Source organism: Ricinus communis, chromosome 5, assembly GCF_019578655.1.
Source record: "Ricinus communis isolate WT05 ecotype wild-type chromosome 5, ASM1957865v1, whole genome shotgun sequence".
In the NCBI taxonomy this organism is placed as follows: Eukaryota; Viridiplantae; Streptophyta; class Magnoliopsida; order Malpighiales; family Euphorbiaceae; genus Ricinus; species Ricinus communis.
In genome coordinates, this window is record NC_063260.1 from 29,535,449 (window position 1) to 29,557,066 (window position 21,618).

The following is a 21,618-nucleotide window of genomic DNA, read 5'->3' on the forward strand; positions in this document are numbered from 1 at the left end:
AATAATTGAAAGATTTCAGTTTGCTGTCACCTTCCCAAAGGTTTCGATGCTTATTACATCCTACTTTTGCTTCTTTCTTCTTATAAACATTTTCCTTTTCCAATTATTTTAGCACGTGATTTTGTAATTTGTTTTGATGAGATTGTCACGCACCCTATTCTAACAAATGAAATCCCACCTTAGAATTGGTTTGGAACAGCTTAATTTAGCCTGCAATGGGCTAAGCTTGTGACAGAATCAGAGTGAGATAATACCAGGACCTAAATAAACACAAGCAGAAGACATTCCCCTCTATTTCTATCCATTTTATCATGTATGCAGAGAGTTGACACATTGGAGGAGACTTGTATATGCTGACTACAGCTCTTGAGTGGATGATCTATTTATCTAGCTCAAAGAGTATCTTAGTGGATAATGATGCTTAATCTTTTTAATTAAAGAACTAATCAACTTTTGTTCTAGGGAGTAAGATGAATACTTATAGAAAAAGTTTGTAAAGAGTCATTGATTGCTGAGTTGCACGGCATGATTTCAGAAGATATGAAATTATAGAAATTGAATTAGGTTTATTTTGATCTACACTATCTATTAAGAAAATCAAGGCTAAAAATACAATGTTTCGCCTTAAATTCACCGTAACAAAATTTTTTAAAAATTGTTTCGTTGATAATGGATTCTATATCGCTGGTCCAAAATTGAATAAAAAACTCGCAATATAACTACTGATAAATGCAAAAAAAAAAATTTAATAATTATATAATAAAATTATACTAGTGATCATCTATATATATCTTAGTAGATATTAATCCTTTTAACTAATGGAGAAAAATGAGTTTTATTCAGAGCTATATTTGCATCCTTATAATATTTTTATTTGTCCAATATAAAGTTTGTTTTTTCAATTTTTCTTGACTAATAGATACAATATGCCGAACTCATCAACGATCAAAGGAAGTAGAAATTGAAGGTATGAATTTACTTATTATTTTGTTTGATGAGTTCGATGGATAAATATTTGTGTCCATATTGAATGAAGTAAATATTCAATGACAAACAACAGCCGGCATGAATTACCAGCAAACTAAAGTCATAGTTTTGCTTTATGCTGAACACCAAAATCTCAAGTTCCAGTTCAATTCAAAATGCTACACGAAATCAAATATAATGTCCAAATTATTAAGAACGACGAAAAATGAATATATCAAATCTTTAAGTGGGCAAAGAAATCTTAGCAATAAATATTACAGTTCATAGGCAGTGGGCCAAATGCCTATTGCCCTTATGCTATATATATATATATATATGTATGTATGTATAGATCTGTCCCTATTCTTAAACGTGAAACATTGTACGGGATTGATGTAATGAATTTAATTAGTTTGCGAAGAAAATGAACTTTCTGTCTCTATATATAAACACCCTTTGATAACCTTCCTTAGTCATTTACAGAAATCTGGACCAATATTTCACTCTCTAGCATTGTCATTGACAAGCAACCATTGTCCATCTTTGCTTTTCGTCATATTTCAGCTTTTATTTTTTCTTACCTTTGGTCTATATAATAGAAGAGTCTTTGCAGAGCCAGAAACATACACCATCTTCACAAAACAGCTCTTCTTTGTTTCTGGATCATCTATGGATGCCGGCAAGGATAAACCTACACCAACTAATGAAGGTGTCTTAAAACATAGAGGAGTTAAGGCCATGCCATTTATCATAGGTGTATATACACACATTTGGGATCTATATTTATTAATAATTTCCTACACCCATGTATCCTTTTTGTTTTTGTAGCTTGAATATATTGCTGTTAACTTGCAGGAAATGAGACCTTTGAGAAGCTAGGAACTATGGGTACTGTTTCAAACCTGATAGTGTATCTCACTACTGTTTTTAACATGAAGAGTATAACAGCAACTACTGTTATCAATGTGTTCACTGGAACTGTAAATGCTGTCCCATTAATTGGTGCTTTCATCTCTGATTCTTACTTGGGACGTTACAAGACTCTGGCCATTGCTTCCATGTGTTCTCTTCTGGTACTTTCATCAATATCTCAATTTAGTGTATGCATATATTATAGCGATATGAGCTTTGGCTAAGTAGTACTACGATAGTCTTTACAAACAGGAATATGAGATTATAGATAAGTTCCAGCAGTTAAACAAAGGAGGAAAAAACAAAAGCTATAACATATTAGATAAATACTCTTGTATTATTTTTCATGTCAGAAGCATATTAATCTGCCTTGTTTTCTTTATAGGGAATGGTAGTATTAACTCTTACAGCTGGAATCCCCAAGCTGCACCCTCCAAAATGTGCAGCAATTGAGATTGTAAGATGTGTTGGACCAACAGGTGGGCAGTTAGGTTTTCTATTCGTCGGGTTAGGATTTCTAGTTCTTGGAGCTGGAGGTATTCGTCCATGTAACCTTGCCTTTGGAGCTGACCAGTTCAATCCAAATACTGAATCCGGCAAGCGAGGCATCAATAGTTTCTTCAATTGGTACTATTGCACCTACACATTTGGTATGATGATATCTACTACCTTCATTGTCTACGTGCAATCAAATGTGAGCTGGATTATCGGGTTGGCCATTCCTGCAGGTTTAATGTTCTTGTCTTGTCTTCTTTTCTTCTTGGGTACAAAAATTTATGTCATAGTAAAACCTGAGGGGAGTGCTATAGTAAGTGTCATACAAGTATTAGTTGCTTCTGTTAAGAAGCAAAGGTTAAAGAAACCTGACGATCCTGCTCATTCTCTTTTTGATTATATGCCCACGAATTCTATCAACTCCAAGCTTCAACAGACAAACCAATTCAGGTAAGAGAAAATTATTCTCTATTTTTTTTCTCTATTTCTCTATGGGATAACAATTCAGGAAGCATGCATACATTTGTTGCACATTTATATTTACATTTACATTTACATTTACATTTAAATGAAAACAAATCGTTTGAACGTCTTTTCAATATAAAGACCTACTTTTATATTCATTGGTTATCAAATGCAAATAATAGACCATTTGATAACGCAAACAGGTGGCTTGACAAGTCTGCAATTATAACTAGTGAAGACCAAATTAACTCTGATGGCTCTGCAGCCAATCCATGGAAACTTTGCAGCATCCAGCAAGTGGAAGAAGCGAAATGTGTGCTAAGAGTGATCCCAATATGGGCATCAGGCATCCTTTACTATGTTCCAGTAGTTCAACAAAACACTTACGCTGTTTTGCAAGCACTTCAGTCAGATAGAAGACTTGGCGAAAATGGCTTTGAGATTCCTGCCGCTTCAATAATAGTCTTTTCCATGCTAACTCTTACTCTTTTTATCCCCTTCTACGATCGAATTATTGTTCCGTTTCTTCGAAAACTCACGGGTAAAGAAGGTGGAATTACAATACTCCAAAGAATGGGAATTGGAGTAGTTCTTTCAATTGTTACTATGGTTGTTTCTGGTTTGATTGAAGAGCGAAGAAGGCATTGGGCGCTTACAAGGCCAGCAATAGGCATTTCACCTAAAGGAGGAGCCATATCATCAATGTCTGCTTTATGGTTAATCTTTCAACTAGCACTTGCAGGATTAACAGAGGCGCTTAATTCCGTCGGGCAGACTGAGTTCTACTACAAGCAATTCCCTGAAAATATGAGAAGCATAGCGGGTTCTTTCTTTTATCTTGGATTGGCAGGTTCATTTTATCTAAGTAGCATACTTGTTTCAATAGTGCACCATGTTACAGCAGGATCAAATGGCAGGGATTGGTTAGCTGAGGATCTTAACAAAGGGAGATTGGATTACTTTTATTACATGATTGCTGTTTTAGGTGTTGTTAATTTTGTGTACTTCCTAGTGGTGGCCAAGTGGTATAAATATAAAGGTAACAACACAGATGAAATTCAGGTTATTGATGGAAGCCAAAAAGCTTGAGAAACATTTTATTCTGAGAGAAATAAGCATAAACTTATTTATAAGTTTAAGCATTAAGCAGCATAATAACGAAGCAATATCAATGTATAGGAACATGTATCTTGGTCCAGTTTTTGTAACAAGTGTGCCTAGATAGATTCATAGCTTTTTCTCATTGTACATTGATCAAAGTACAAGGAGTTTCTCAAATAAACTATGGGTGTCAGACGAGTTCCAATATATGCTTTTATTAATTCCCTCTTAATGATCACATCTTTGATTCACGGAATTCTCCCTTTTCTTTCCTTGGAAAAAAGCAAAAACCTTTGTTTTTCTCCCATTACTGACAAGGACTTGGCATAAGAGGCCAACCAATCTGCTACGCTAAATATGTTGGACAAACATAGACATTGAAGGAAATCTAACTAGCATTTGTCTGATTATGATAGCTGTAATGACGGTAATTGAAATGGGCATTAACAGAGATATCCCGCCTGGTCAATAACTGAACAACACTTTTACTATCTGCAAATTATGCAGACCCAATCTCTGTGCCATCAACAAACCAATACTGATAGAAAACCATACAAAATCAAACATTTTATTTACGAAGCATCAAAATTGATTTATACATCCGGTGAAAGACAGAAGGAATGCGGATTATGTTATGACTCGATTAATTATACGTACCCCCAATTTCTCAACCAGGCTCTCGATTAATCTTACATGCATGAACAAAGTTATGAGTAATTAATTAACAACTAATAATAACCAGCAATATATTAAACTTAGTGACCAAATATCTCTAACATGATTTAATCCATAAAAGAAAATTTCTTACTTAGTAATTATATGGGCAATTACTATATGTTTTTCTATATTACATTACTTACTCCTTAATATTTAAAAGTTAAATTTTTCTATTTTTTCATTTTGTAGTTTTATACTAAAAGCTCATTTCGTCATAGCTTAGTTAGACAATTATTAGTTAGGTTTTATACTATATGCTTCCTGATTTTTTGGTCAAATATACAAATTGTTCCTATTTTTATTTATTACAATATAATCTCTTTGCATTTTGAAAGCCAAGGCAATCAAATAACTAAATTGATGAAAATAATATAACCTGATCTTCAAGCTTCTTATCAAAGTTACAATTATAGTGTAACAAAATTAATAATAAGAATAATATCTATTTTATTTTAATAATTGAAAGTTAAATTATATGAATTTTCAATATTTTGATGAATATAAGTACTTTTAAAATATTTAAATCTTACTAGAATCTAATTATGTTAGAAATTAGAGTAAGTCAAAAAATAATATTTTAATTATTTTTATACAGACACAAATTGATTTTTATACAAAAATTAAATGAAAGAGTTTTAATAAAATAAACAAACTATAAGGGACAATTTATATTATATCAAAAATCAAGAGGCAAATAGTATAAAATAAAACATTGTTAACAAAAATTCAGATAAAATGAATTTATAATATAAAATTATAAAATAAAATGATGAAATAATATATTTTAAATATTAAAGGATAATTAGTATATATAATATGAAAAAGTATAGGAGAAAATAATAATTACCTCTAATTATATAATTATTCATGTAATGAGTTATTATATTTATTATTATATTTTTTAATTTTCTTATCTTAAGTTAAAAGATAAAATTAAAAAATAATATAAAGATATCAGTCCTTTTTTTAAAGTTACTGGTGAAGTAAAATTTTATTTTATCTTTTTCTTTTATTTATAAGACTTCTTTACCCTAATGGGCTTCAGTTAGCGGATAAAAATATAATATTAATAAAGTTTTTTTATTTGTATGATATATTATATTGTCAGTTATTATGTATAATGAATTTAAAATTAGTTAATATTATATATATATATATATATTATATTTGTTTTTAAATAAAAAAATTAAAACTTATGTATAATTAAAGTATAATTACTAACAGCTTTTCACGGGGTTGTACGAGGAGTTGTATATCATTTTCAGTCACAGAAATATACCCAAAGCCACCACCTAATTAATTATGTGAGGTGTTATTGGAAGTGAACGTTAATGGCACACCTGCAAGATTGAAAGAGATAATAATAATTACGTGGCAATTAAAAAATATTAATAGGCAAGATTATAATATTGTTTAATTGATGGATTGGATCATTTTTGAATGGATTTGAGAGGGATTGGAGATTCTTAGTTCATAAGATCTCCAGAGTTAAATAAAAAAAAGAAGTTAGTTCGGTAATCCAACTCTAATACTAAGTTAGATCATAATATAAGAATTATCTGTTCTCGATTAAAATTAATAAATAATAAAGAAATTATATCTTTTATAGCTTTCAGTTAAATTATTATATTATTCTTTTAGAATATTGGACTAGAGCTTTTTAGTAGATATTATCTTTGATAAGGAGACTTTAGGGCCATCCTTTACTAAAGTAAATCTCAAGAGATAGAGGTCCGACTTTTTGGGTAGTCCACATCTAACGTTTAAACTAAGTGATTATTATTTATATTCTATCAATAGAAAATAGTGTTTTAGAATTAGAATAATTATAAATTTAGTGTTTTAACTTTTTAATTATTTTATTTCAGTGTTTGAATTATTTTTTTATTTAATTAAGTGTCTGAACCTGTTAATTTATATATATATATATATTATAGTGTCTCTTATAGATATTATAAGTTTAAATAATAATTTAACTCATTTTACACATGGAATAACCTAAATATCTTTCTTCATCCTTACTTACAATTTTTTTTATTTCTTCTATCTTTTTCTTTTCTATTTTTTTCTATTAAATCTTCTTTTAGCACAAAGAAAATGTTGGATTAAATTCTTTTTATTTTTAGCACCAAAGAAAAATAAATTTGCTCTTTATTTTTTATTTTTTGGAACACTTAATACCTTCCTCTTTTTTTTTAGGAGAAAGAATATATTTTATCTTTATTTACTGAGGTGAATGTACAAAAAATAAATAAATAAATGAAATGTAATCTTTTTTAATTTTTAAATGAGAAAAAAAGTTTCTTGTAATATTTTAAAAGTAAATAAAATTTTTAAAAAAATAATATTATTTTAAAACAGAATATTTAAGTTAATATATTATTTAAAATAAGTCAAATAAATAATTTAACCTGTAAAACCGGTCTGAAACACTATATTAAATATTTTTAGCAGGCTTAAATATTTATTTAATAAAAAAATAGCTAAACACAAAAATAAAAAAATAAAAAAACTAAAATTTATAATTTTTTATTAATCCTATCAGCACTTACATTTTTTCTTTTATACGCCATCAAAATATTTTAACTCATAAAATTATGTCTGATACGCCAACAAATATTGTCTCCTCCAATTTGATGGGTAATCTAAGTGATTTAATTATTGGGGATGGTGAATTGTTTTTGAACCGTCCAAGTGGCCTTTTAATTCTATAATTTGCATTTTATAAAAAGCGGCAATGATGGCTTTTTAAAGAGGTCAATCTAATGTTCGTGGATTTATTTTAGTTCATTGAATTCATTTTCTTTATTTTAAACGTTTATCACATGAATCTTTTTAATCAATAAAAGAAAGATGTAGATACTAAAATGTAAACTTTTTTAATTAATATTAATATTTATAACTATTTCTTTAAAATAATCTTATTAAAATTCTTATAAAATTTATAATTTAAAAGTATAAAATATAAAAATTAATTGTATATAACAATATTTATGAAAAATATATTTTTAATAATTATTTACTAAACTAACAATAAAAAAAGTGAACCATGATTTAAAACGGACTAGAAAACAGAATATTTTTGAGACAGAAAAAGTAATAATTAAGATAAAGAAGTAATTATTTTCTAATATACAGCTCAATATTATATATTATTTAATTTTAGACCTTTTATGAATAAAAAAAATATTTTTATTTTTTGAATCAAAATTTTTAAAATAATATATCATTATTAATTCTTTTCATATTTCTTCAGCCGTTATTTCTTAACGCAATTTTATTGGATTATTTATCAAGATATTTTTGAGATTTAACATAATATACATATTGACATTTATTGTTTCAAAACTAATATATTTTATCATTATACTATTGCTAATAAAAATTGTATAATTTTTTGAAATAAAATTATTTGCAATTTAAAATGTCAAAAAGAGGATATAAATTTTGATTATTAAATTGTAATTAAAATTTAAATATTAAGAATAAAAAACGCAATAATTTATTTTTTGTAATCAAGGACTTACAATGTAAAGTCACTATATTATTGAACAACGTGAACCAAAAGTGTATATTTATTTTATTTTTTTAATAGAAGTTTTGATGAATTGATTTAAAATACTCTTTTTTTTTTTTTCTAAAAGAAAATAATTTAAGTAGTAGCTTAATAATTCAGATGCTACCTTTGACTTTTGTGCTAATTTTAAATAAAGTACTTCAACTAAAATGAGCCTAGTGGGACAAAACAAGTCAAATTTTGAAGTCAGGTTTGAGGGGTACTGATGGACTGCTCCATCTCCCATTTTCTTTCCTTTGTTTTAGTTTTTCTCATCAGTTAGTCTGAATTTGGCGGCCTTTGATTGGATATATGTCGGGGGCCTTATCATCATCTTCCCTTTCTCAACGTTTTAATAGTAAAAGTTTGTACTTCTAATGGAAGTTCAGTATCGTATCCTCTAACCTTCTGCTCTTTTTGTCCTTAGTTTTCCCTTTCATGTAAACTATTCCTAATTTTTGTAATATATTTGTTAATATCATGAATTAGTCATAAATTGGCACTTTAAATTTAAATTGAAACATATTAAAAATATAATATTAGTTTTCCTTCCGTTACTTTTTAAATATATTGTAACCGTAAATATGAAAAATAGAAAAGTAATATTTATAATTTTACATTTATTAGTTTAAATTAATTTAAGTTAGTTGTTTATATTTTTATTCGTGTTTGTTTGTACTATATAATTATTAAAAAAATTCAAAATTTTTATTTCGTTAAAATTTCAGAAATTAGTTAAAGTTATCGTTATAAATTAATAATGATGTTCTATGTTTTAAAAAATATTTTTTTTAATAGCTATTTTTATACTATAATATAATAATATCCTGTGGTTTCTTTTTTTCGTTTTTAAAAAAGAAAGGTCAAACTTTGACATATAATGGACCCAATGCAGCTCATCTTCAGGCAACTTGGGAGCATGAGCCAATCTGGTACATCAAATCATCCATACAACACATGTTCAGCATATGACAGCCCTGACTACCCGTTCAGGGTTGACAGGGTTAGTCTCAGAATTTTTATAGTAAAGTTTAAAATTGTAAATTAAGCGATCTTTTTCTTAAAAAATTTACACAAGATTACAGGACCTCTTTGTACTTAGAAAATATAAAACCTGACAGGAGGTTTACTCTGTTTCATTTTCTCATTCCATTCATAGTAATAGAGCGAGACTAAGATTTGGAAACCTATCTATTCTGCTGATGATCATAAGATTAATTATATAGAGAATTTTTACTGTATATGTAAAGATAAAACAATTCCCATCATCATCATCATATCCAAGGCTCCCATCATCGTATCTTAAAAGAAAATATAGTGCATAAAATTCTCATCCAAAGCAAGTCAATGATGGAAACTTGTTGAGTGGTTGGCACTGAAAATAAACGCCATTTAGAAAGTTCAAATCTGAGGTCATCTATATGGTGGCTCTTTCTCCATTTTCAATTGCTAAGATGATTCAAGATTCCAGTTTCTCTGTACCATGTCATTTGAATTTGTGGTAACAGACAACATAATAATAACAATAATAATAATAATACTAATGACTATGGTAAGTTTTGTTGTTGGACTGAAAGAATGTACAAAAATAATTCAATGAGTGAACCAACTTTGACATGTTGTTCTCATAGTATTTCACCCCTCAACTTGATTGAAAACGATCGTGCCTATTATTGAATATAAAAAGAACTGTTCAACAGTGCAATGACTCGAAATTGAAAATTAGTGTTGTAATTAAATTTATGTTTATTTGTTCCAAACATAAAGGGTTTTTTTTTTTTTTTTTATTCAGTTTAAAATAAATTGAGACTAATTTCTTTTTCCAAATATGGTTCGCTTATTTCACCCAAGTGGGCATATCAATTGCCAACAGAGCACAACTACTGGGGTTTTGAGATAGTAACCCAATGGTACTCTATTATCACAAAATTTATCTTTCAATTATAGATATTTTAATCAGGAATTTTGCTAGAGAATTATTTTAGTAATCTATCATCATAAATTTTTTATTTAATTACATATGATTAATTAATTAATTATAAACTCTTATATGACTTTTAATTATTTAAAATTATATAAATAAATCTCATAATAATAAAATATTTCTGATTAAATTATAAAAATATATAGAAACTTATAATAATTAAAAATCACGTTTTATTAATTGGTAACTAATTATTATACATAGTTAGCTAATGTAGTATCCAAGTATATTAATAAATTACTAAAATTAAAATAAAATAAATTGTTAATAAATTATACGATATATATATATATATAAGAACAACCCTAATAATGATTTTAGTTTAAAACTATTAAGACCACTTGAGAATTTTGTACTTATTATCAAATAAACTGTTACATTATATAAAATAGTTATAAGATTTTAAATAAGCACTTTGTATGTGTTATTCATTTAACAGCGGATTGCAATAGACTAGAGACAACCAACGGCCACTTTTTTCAAGCAAATAGCATGTGATCATTTTTGCTTCTCCAAAGTAATCAAATAACATTTAACCTTCCACAACCACATAAATTTACTGTGAATTTTAATGCGATCTAGCTATCTTACATTTAGACAATAATAAAACCATTTTATCTAAACTAGTATAATTTTGGTCGCTTTTTTTCCAAAGTAATCAAATAACAATTAACCCTTTCACAATCGCAAACTCTTAACGTGCACAGACTGTACTCTGATAATGGACCACCACTTTCACTCTCTCAAAACCATTAGCCAGCAAATATTACAGATGTTGAGAGGAAGAAGGTTCCTGTTGTTTGTGCCAAGGAAAAAAAAGAAAGAAATATATATATATATATAGTGTGGATTGAAGTTAAAATAAAGTGTTGTTGGAATACTTATGCAGTTCAATATAAATTAAAATAAAAATTTAATTATTTATAATTTATATATATATATATATATATATAATATCACCGGAGATGTTCGGTTGAGAAAAAATATAAAATTTAAAATGAGTAGATGGTATTTTAAAAAAGAGAAAGAGTATAAATGAAGGAAGTTTCCTCTACTTGTACTAATATAGGAACCTCGCATACATATATGTCTGTGTTAGAAAATATGATATTATTGAAGTATATTAGAAGCCATCATATAAGAATTTGAAGTAAAATTGCTATGATTGAGGGCACTATATTACTATGGGATGGAGAAAAAGACTTGTGGGTGATTAGATGCCTTTAAACTCTGAAACTTTTGTTAGTCAAACTAATTAAGGATTCATTCGTAATAAAGTTGGCTATCAATATCAAGGGATCATGAATAAAAATCAGAAGCAGCAAGTTTAACATAAAATATAGAGTACGTAGGATAATATGCGCAGGCAGAATTAGTTAAAGTGTATTAATATGCAATATATCCATGTTAAAGTAATGTAAAAAAGATTTAACTTTTTCATTAAAAATTATAATTACATATGATATAATCTACAGCTACAGTTCTACAAATTCAAGATTATAACATATATTCAATTCTAATCAGTCAAAAAACTATATATTATCTTTCTAACTTGGTTGTAATTAATAAATGAATGTATAGTAGTCGAGTTGTTTTTAATAACACCTCTAGCCATCAAGATAAATATTTTTTATAGTGAAACCGAGCTCTTAGAATTTATTTACAAAGAATTTGGAGAAGTGAATAGTTTAATTTTTCTTTTCTAAGGAGCGAGCAATTTATCTTTTATTTTTATAGAGGTGTCTTTGTTTGAATCAATTTTATAGTAAGTAAGGAGGTGCACATCTAATTATAATAATATAGGTAAAGTGTCTTTTAAAATGTCAGATTGAGTAATTACTTAATAAATGAATCTGGTGCCATTCGAAGTGAGTTTACAATCGTTATTTAAAAATAATGTAAAATAAATTAGAGATAATAACACGCATGTTTTGTTAATTTAATTATTAATTAAAAAATTCTACTTAATTAGGCATTTTAATCGGCCAAGGTAACATGGAGCCAGATTTAAGGTAACATGTTATATGGCTAACATTAATTGTTCAGGTTACATGTGTAATATCGTCATTCAAGTAAATAAGAAAAAAATAGTATTTGTAATAAAAAGAAATTAACTGTTGTTTGTTCGTTTGTAGTGCTCAAATAATTTCCCATTCATTGGGAAAGGGGAGGTCTCTTCTGCTTATCCAATAGCTACTAAATAACATGCTTTTCTTTTTCTTATTCAATTTTCTTTTTTCCTTCTTGAAATTATGAATTGGATGAGCATTCCTGCTTATCCAATATCCTTCTATGTCACGTTGCTTTTTTTTTTTTTTTTTTTTTAAATATATTTCTTTTATTTTTGCTTCTTGATATTCTAAATGATACACAATTATTTGAGATAATCAATGCTTAACCTTCATTGCAATTGAAACTTTATTAATAGAAAACGATAATTATAAATAATTAAAATTAGATTAGAACTTTTATATTATCCTAGCAAACTCAAGTATCAATTATCTTATAATAAAATATGAAAAAGGTATTCTTCGACATTTTGAGCAGTCCACCTAATTTTGGAGGCCCCCAAATTAACGACTAGCATTTTGATATTTGCTTTGGCCTTTTATTATATTTAGCATTAGCTGGTATATATATACACTAATTTTTATTTGTTATCACAGTTTATTAGACTTTATTAAGTCAGTACATAATGAAATAATTGTGCGACATTTTCAAAATGTGATAGTTGATCAATTGGGCATAAAATGATAAAGTAATACTTTGTATTTGTAATTATTAAGTTATATATATAATAATTGGGTGTGTTTGCCTAGGCACGTACACATTTATTTATTTATTTGTTGGTCAACTCTTTAGCCATTTCTTAGATATTTATTCAATTTTATATTTTCTTTAGAAGAATTTTATATAAATATTCATATTAATAAAAAAATTGTAAAATTGGGTGATCTGGTATTTGTCAACTCTTAACAGTTGCCAGAAAAACACTTAAAAAATAAGTTAAAAAATAAATATCTATCTCAATCAAAAGGAAAGGGAAATCTTAAACAATTGTTGGTTTGTGTTTCTTATTTCCACATACTCCCAAAAATAAACACGTGATACTTTTGTTTTTGTTTAGTATTTTTTGTTTTGTGTTCTTTTAGTTGGTACTCAGAAAGGAATCGCCAGATTAAATAAGTTTAAGTGGTTATCAATCATTTGTCCTAAAACATCTAAATATGCTCATTTTCTTTAATTTCTTTAACGAATAATATGAAAAAATAGGTAAAACTAATCATCTGAGTCCTTAAATTTTTTATTTTTTTTATTGAATCTTTATATTTTTATTTTAAATTTTATTAAGGATACATATTTTATGAAAACTAAATTTATTTTACTGAGTACTGATATTTTTATTTTTATTTTGATTAAGAACCATTAAGTCTTCAATATAAGTAAAAATAAAAATAGGACTTAATGAAACAAAATAAAATTTAAAGGACTCAATAAAACAAAATTTATAGGTTTGAGGACTTAAAATATGCATTTTGACAAAAAAATATAACTACTTTGTTGGATGCATTTAGAGCATGACGAGTAATACACATGGACCGTCATGAATTATTTAGTAGAAGGAAAAAAATTTACTTAAAAAAAAGAAATGCATTATTGGACATTTGACCTTTTTAAGGTTATATAAGAAGATGGCTTCGAAAGAGCAAATGCAGACACCACAGCAACAACTAAGTCCTAGGGTTACTTAGTCTGAGAGAGCAAAAAGAATGGAGGGTATAGTTGAAAAAACTGCTAGTTTTAGGTTATCCATGGAGGGTATAGAAGAAAGAATTGCTAGCTTTAGGTCGTCTAATAAGGACGGGTTGGAGTCAAAAACTGCCAGTTTTAGATCAAATAAGGAAGGGTTTGAGGAGAATATTACACCAAATGATGAAGATGCTCCTAAATATAGAGGAGTTGAAGCCATGCCATTCATTATTGGTATGTATATTTATACATGTATCGTACGAAATGATCTTATTTCTTTCATTTTCGGTTTCATCTTCCAGGTTTTGTTAAGTAACCTCATGGTATAACTTGCAGGAAATGAGACCTTCGAGAAGCTAGGGACTATGGGGACTGTTTCAAACCTGATAGTGTATCTCACTACCATGTTTAATATGACGAGCATAAAAGCCACTACTGTTATCAATGTTTTCACTGGAACTGTAAATGCTGTCCCATTGATAGGTGCTTTCATCTCTGATACCTACTTGGGACGTTATGTCACTCTTGCCATTGCTTCCATCTGTTCCCTTTTGGTATACTTTTCATCAATATCTAAACTTTATGTTTATATGATGATCATGAATGTGGAAGCATATTAATTTCTTTTTTATTTTCCATTTTGTATAGGGAATGGTAGTATTAACTCTCACAGCGGGAGTCCCTTCATTGCACCCTCCAAAATGTTCAGCAAGTCAGGCTGACTCATGTGTTAGAGCCTCGGGTGGGCAGATAGGATTCTTATCACTCGCTTTAGGATTTCTAATTCTTGGAGCTGGAGGTATTCGTCCATGCAACCTTGCCTTTGGAGCTGACCAGTTCAATCCAAATACTGAGTCCGGCAAGCGAGGCATCAATAGTTTCTTCAATTGGTACTATTGCACCTACACATTTGGCATGATGATTTCTACAACCTTTATTGTCTACGTGCAATCGAATGTGAGCTGGACCATCGGATTGGCGATTCCTGCAGGTTTAATGTTCATGTCTTGTGCACTTTTCTTCCTTGGTACAAAACTATATGTCATAGTGAAACCTGAGGGGAGTGCTCTAGTTAGTGTGGTACAAGTACTAGTTGCTGCACTCAAGAAGCAAAAGTTAAAGAATCCTGAAAATCCCGCTCTTTCTCTCTACAATTATATACCAAAGGACTCTATCAACTCCAAGCTTCCCTACACAAATCAATTCAGGTAAGAGAAAACTTATCTTTCCATTTCCTTTTTCTATGTGTTATGATACATCCCTCTCACGATATGCAAATGATTGTAATAAAACAGGTGGGTCGATAAGGCTGCAATTATAACTGATGAAGATGAAATCAATTCTGATGGTTCTCCTGCCAACCCATGGAAACTTTGCGGGATCCAACAAGTGGAAGAAACAAAATGCGTAATGAGAGTGATTCCGGTGTGGGCATCAGGCATCATTTACTATGTTCCAGTAGTTCAACAAAACACTTATGCTGTTCTGCAAGCACTTCAAGCAGACAGAAAACTTGGCAGCGGTGGCTTTCAGATTCCTGCAGCTTCAATTATAGTCTTTTCCATGCTAACCCTTACCATTTTCATTCCTATTTATGATCGAATTATTGTTCCATTTCTTCGAAAGATGACTGGTAAAGACGGTGGAATTACAATCCTCCAAAGAATGGGAATTGGAATCATTTTCTCAATAATTACCATGATTGTTTCTGGTTTAGTTGAAGAACGAAGAAGGCACTGGGCTCTTACAAGGGCAACCTTAGGACTTTCAGAAAAAGGAGGGGCTATATCATCTATGTCTGCTTTGTGGCTAATCCCTCAGCTGGCACTTGCAGGACTAACTGAAGCTCTTAATTCTGTTGGGCAGACTGAATTCTACTACAAGCAATTCCCTGAAAATATGAGAAGCATAGCTGGTTCTTTCTTCTATCTTGGCTTGGCAGGTTCATTTTATCTAAGTAGTTTGCTTGTTTCAATAGTGCACAGTGTTACAAGAAAATCTGATGGCAATAATTGGCTGGCTGAGGACTTAAACAAAGGTAGATTGGATTTATTTTATTACATGATTGCTGTCTTGGGCGTTATCAACTTTGGATACTTCCTAGTGTTTGCCAAGTGGTATAGGTATAAAGGTAAAAATACAAACACTAGTGAGGTTATGGATGGATCTATAGAAGCCTGAGAAGCATATGTAATGCTTGATCCAAGGGGCAAAAGGAACAGGTGTACAATTTCTTTTTTTTCAAGTCCTGATCATGTTTTATTTTATTGTAGCAGATCAGTATACTACTGCATAATAAGTAAAAGCTTCTTTCTTTATTGAATTCGCAGAGTCTTGTAAAATGTGTATAATCAATGTAATAAATCATCAGTCTAATTAATGGGATTAATTCTTCATTGCAAGTCATTTATAACTATTTACTGATCTAACTTTTACCATGGGCATCAATGGGATTTTATTTATACAGTTTATAGAAAGAAAATGAACAATTATGTGCTTCGTTTGGAGAGATGAGACAGAAATAACAGTACAATAGAAGATAGGCTCGATAGTCCTTCTCCCATAACCTTTGGTTAACTAGTATCTAACTAGGGTTCAATCTGAAACCTCCTCACGAATTTGGAAATGATTTTCTTGACGTATTATAAGGCAGTCCAATATGTTTGGTAACCATCATAATCAAGTCTCAAGAACAAATAAAAAAAAAATTTGTTGAGTCAAACAGTCATTAGGGTGAGGAGAAATTCAAAATGCTGGTCTTGCTGATGTAAAATTAAACTGTAAACGTTGAACTTCTTAAGGTGAAATATATATATGTTTATCAGCGTAAGATAAATGACGAATGATATTATTTAGTGGTCTTAAAATAAATAACAATAGCTGGGTTATATTTCAAATTCGTCTCATAATGCATGATTGCCGGCAGTTCAGCTAAATAAACTTTGCTGAGTACGAGTTCGACTCCAATTAATACTCCAGTTCTGGTGCTTGATATTATAAGAAGATGCTGAGTTGAATGGCAAGTGCAACTTGATCATGTGCACGGAGAAACCAACTGTGCTGATGATTTCAAGGCTTCTCATTTTGGCACCTTCCCACTTGGTTGGTGCCCACATATTTGATCTCCCCCTCCCCCAGCAGGTACCAATAGATGGGTTCTTCCTTCCATGATGGATTTGGTGTGACTGTGAGCTGAGCCGCCCAAGACTGTTTCTAGTTAGCACGACTGTAAGATCTCTCGGGCGTTCATATTTTAGTTGGACAATAGATAATGGGTGACAACAAAACTCGATATGTTTTCGAGGTTGGATCACCAAAACTCTCCTCTATTCTCTTAGTAAAAAGAAGAAGATAAAAAGAAAAAAAAAAAAGGACCACTTCGTTAACAGCATCCAACTAACCATTGTTAACTTAACTTTCTAATATTAAATTATTAGTTAATCACTTTTCTACTTCTCCTGAGAAAACCACTAAAACCCTACTACCTTCATCATCATCACCGCCGTTGCAACCAAAAGGACCGCCGGAGATCACATCACAATCACCAACCTCATATGTTCCTTCTCCCTCAATCGCGCTTTTGTCGTGGCTCTCTTCTCTCAAGTTTGTTAGCTGTCGCACTTGGCTCGATCTTTGCCGTACCTGCTCTATGTTAAGAAAAAGTACAGAAGAGGAATTAAAAAAGAATCAAGAAGATAGAAGAAATTGCAGAAATTGTTGTATTAACTAATAAATAATTAAGAGACAAAGATTATTTATATGTATAACTGTACTCTATATATAATTTATTGTATAATTAGTATATTAATTAATTAGCTATTTTTATAGTTAAATAATAATTTTAATCTTAAAAAAAAGATTTAGTTATATTTTTAATATTATAGTAATTAATAAATGACTTTTGTGATTCTATAATAATATGTAATTCTTAAAAACAATATCTCAATTATTTTTATCATATTAATTTTACATATAATTAATAAAAAATTAATAAATATTTTTAATATAATATTTTTTTATTGTATGAATAAAATCTTAGAATATTAAAATATTGAAAATTATGTTAAAAACAATACCTAAAGATAATCTAAATTATTAATATTTTAAAAATGATAAAATAATTCTAAAATATAGAAAATTCATTAAAAATATTTTTATAATATTTTATTATTATTATTATTTATTTATAGTCAAATAATAACAACAATTATGCAACAAACAACTAATTAGTATTAACAGCCACTTAATTAGAAATATAACTAAGCTACTGGTTTTAGCACTACCGGTTAAAAAAATGGCTACTTCGTCTTCTTACTATTGTGGAATTAATGGTGGGGGTGAAGATTTAAGGATTTGTCGTTTCGTTTGTCATTTGTCATTTTCGACACAAAGTTATAAGCATGTATGATTTATGATTTGTTATATAAATATAATGTTATTTTGGAATTATAATTTATTGAATTAAATGCTCTGATTAATGTCTTAATTAGGATTTGAAATTAGGTAATTACAGACTAGGTTTAAAAGACTAATCTAGTCTTAATTAGTTTATAATTGATGTGATAATGACATAGCAAATATCTATACGAGTAGATATTAATATCACAATATCAACTAATTTTCACCAAAAATGTATTTAGGTTAAAATTACTCTTAATTAATGAAATCATATTAGTGCTGCTAAGAAAATGATGAATCAGAATATTATTAAAAAACTACTAAATGACAAACTTGTAATGAAACATAATAGCCAATGCTAAAGTCAATAAGAAAGTAATACTTTGATGTTGGAGTATAAATATTAATTGAGACATTCTTTGAAATCAGAATTGTAAATTACTAATTTAATTTTCAAACACAAAAGTCAGCAACGAATTAATTGCATGCCTAATTATTGTTGTGCCTACCTCAAAACATAGCTTAGATTAGATGAAACCCAACTGGAAAATATTGATATCAATTGAGTGTGGGTCTGCATCGAGCTCGACTTTTAATAGGGCAGGCTTGGTCCTTGAGAAATAGATACCTTCATAACTCCTTCCTTTTGAGGCTGAGGTTGGAAGGAGAAAAAATAAAGAAAGAAAGAAACTCTTTCTTAAGAAATATTATAACAGTAACCATAATAATTATGCTTAAATCAGTAAAGCATATAATTTTATTACTTTGATCTTTTATATGAATTTCATATTTATAATAATTAAAGTGTTAATTTTTAATTTATTAATTAATATTATATATATTTATTATGAGATTTTTTAACGGACTTATGATTTATATATTAATCGAGTCACATATGTATAAAAAAATTTTCAAAAGAAAAAATTAAAAAAGGAAAATAAATTTAAATATGTAAATCATTCAGTAAGTGAAGTTAATAGGCTGAGGGTAGGCAACCATTGTGATTACACTATCATGATACTTCTTTGTGTGTGTATATATATATGACTTTATTCTAAAGAAAAAAGAAAAAAGAAATATATAAAACTTCTTCAACGATATCAATACCTTAGACGCGAGGCCTACATGAAACGTGGGCCAAAACAATCCATTTCTACGAACTGGACAATTTTAAGGTCAAGTTAGGCCTGTTCAACTGACCTAACTAAATTAAGTCTGTTGTCACGCATCATTAATCAATAATAATATGCGAGTTTAGTGATTGATCAGTATTAACTGCACATTGAATAATTCTTAATGAAGAAACCGAGCCCAAAACTGGGGGTGTCAAAATGGTGCATGACAAGTGAATCCGATTCCCTTAACACGTAAAATTAGTAAATTAAAATTAAATCTTAATAGGTTCATATGTAGCTCGAAATATATCATATAGCAAGTTGACGCGTGAAGCTATTATAACCCGTTTAGTTACTAATTAAGTAAACGTGTTAATATATATCGTGTCGAGTTACATATGCTATCATATACAATTAATTAATTTAATTACTAATTAAATAAATGTATTATACATATCGTGTCGTACCATGCCGTGTTTAATATATCGAGTTGTGTTACACATGTTACTGCACAACCAATTAAATAAATATGTTACAGGTGATGTATTTCTGTAATTCATTTAAATTTTGTATTGTGTTAAGATTTAAATATGTTGACACGATTATTAATCATGTTTATGTTAATCCTAATTCCTAATCATGTGCCTATGTAAGTCAACAGCACAACACGAACACAATCTAAAAACGCGTTTTGACACTCTATCCAAAACAATGGCTATTTCATTAAAAATAAGCTAAATATGTGATAGGTTCATATTATCTAAATATATAATTACGATATTGTAGTAGTTTATTGATGTCTTATATAAATAATATGCAGGAATATGTATTTTTTATTTCACTTTAATTTTCTTGTCTAATTTCAGAAAATAATAGTAAAAAATATATAAATAGGCTTTAAGTGGATCGTGGTTGTAAAAGACTTAGAAATAAGACACCTGGACTACCAATAGCGTGGGCCTAGCCGAATTTATCAAGGCCCACGAAGAAAAATTTAATTAGTTATGATGTCATTAATGGATAATTATCTTTTAAGTTGTTTATTTTGTTTAAAACAGTATAGAGATAATTATAGTAATTATATGCTGAGAGAATGACTAAAAAAAAGAATCTCTATAAGAATTATAAGTTAATTAAATAAAGGAGGCTTTTACTCTTTTCTCTACAGGAATTTCTACTATTAAAGGGAATCTTTTTGCATTGTTCTTTCAAGAATAAAATGAAGCTTTTTAAAGACGTGGAGAGTGAGGATCAATCTTCTTCATTTTTTGAAGGGCTTTTGAATTTTGCAGGAGTTTTAATTTTCTGTTCTTTGTATCTTATGTCTTTCTATTTAATTAAAATGACAATTGGATTAAATATGTCAAGCCAAGTTTCATAAGTGTTTAGTTTGTTTTTTATTTATGTATGAACTTTATCTATTATAAGTTTAATGGATGATTTCTTTATTTTCATATATATATATATTAGTTTCATCTATTATTATTGGTTGACCATCATATCAATTTAATAGTAATATTTATTGTAAAAATCTTTAGGTTAAAAATATTAGAAATATCATTTTTACTTTTATCTATTTTGGTATAAGAAACCTAACTTGCATCATTAGCTTGAGTGACTTAAAGAAAGGCACATCACCATCTCATTTATTAGATTTGGACTTAAGGAAAATAAGGAGATTACTAAGTATAAGCTAGACTAAATGCTATTTTATGATATACTTTATATTAATCATTCTAGTTGCATATTTATTTTCTAGTTATTTAATTTCTTTCATAAATCTTAAAATTATTTTCAAAACATTGGCTTAGTTTAGATTTATATTTAAAATTTCGTGTGATTGTTGGTTTTTATAATATTTGCTCTACAATATTTTATGAGATCAACCTCTTTATGAATTTGCCAGTACTATCATTCGGTTCGTACACTTGAAAGTATTAATTTAGACACATAAGTACATGAGAAACCAATAATAAAAAGATTGGCTCCAAGTTTTAGTTGATATATATGAAATTTCAAATATTTGGTTAAAGTGTAACTAAATCAACTCTATAAAATTTGATAGAATTTCTAAATAATTTGTGATTTCGGTCTTTTATTCAAACAAAGGAAAAATATTTGTCTATCACTTTAAAATTTCAGACATTGATATATAGTTA

The 21,618-nt window shown here is 28.6% G+C and overlaps 2 protein-coding genes across 2 annotated transcripts; both read left to right on the plus strand.

Moving 5' to 3' along the window:
• The first annotated feature begins 1,430 nt into the window (after nucleotides 1-1,430).
• LOC8276018 (protein NRT1/ PTR FAMILY 2.11) lies at nucleotides 1,431-4,171 on the plus strand. The gene is made up of 4 exons (XM_048374428.1): nucleotides 1,431-1,720; nucleotides 1,822-2,039; nucleotides 2,264-2,823; nucleotides 3,042-4,171. Exons 1-4 carry the CDS (start codon nucleotides 1,636-1,638, stop codon nucleotides 3,925-3,927), a joined length of 1,749 nt encoding a protein of 582 aa, XP_048230385.1. The 5' UTR covers nucleotides 1,431-1,635; the 3' UTR covers nucleotides 3,928-4,171.
• Nucleotides 4,172-13,877: 9,706 nt separating this feature from the next.
• LOC8276017 (protein NRT1/ PTR FAMILY 2.11) lies at nucleotides 13,878-16,352 on the plus strand. The gene is made up of 4 exons (XM_002517416.4): nucleotides 13,878-14,180; nucleotides 14,283-14,500; nucleotides 14,595-15,154; nucleotides 15,242-16,352. The coding sequence occupies exons 1-4, from the start codon at nucleotides 13,967-13,969 to the stop codon at nucleotides 16,125-16,127; spliced, it is 1,878 nt and encodes a 625-aa protein (XP_002517462.3). The 5' UTR covers nucleotides 13,878-13,966; the 3' UTR covers nucleotides 16,128-16,352.
• The last annotated feature ends 5,266 nt before the right edge of the window (nucleotides 16,353-21,618 follow it).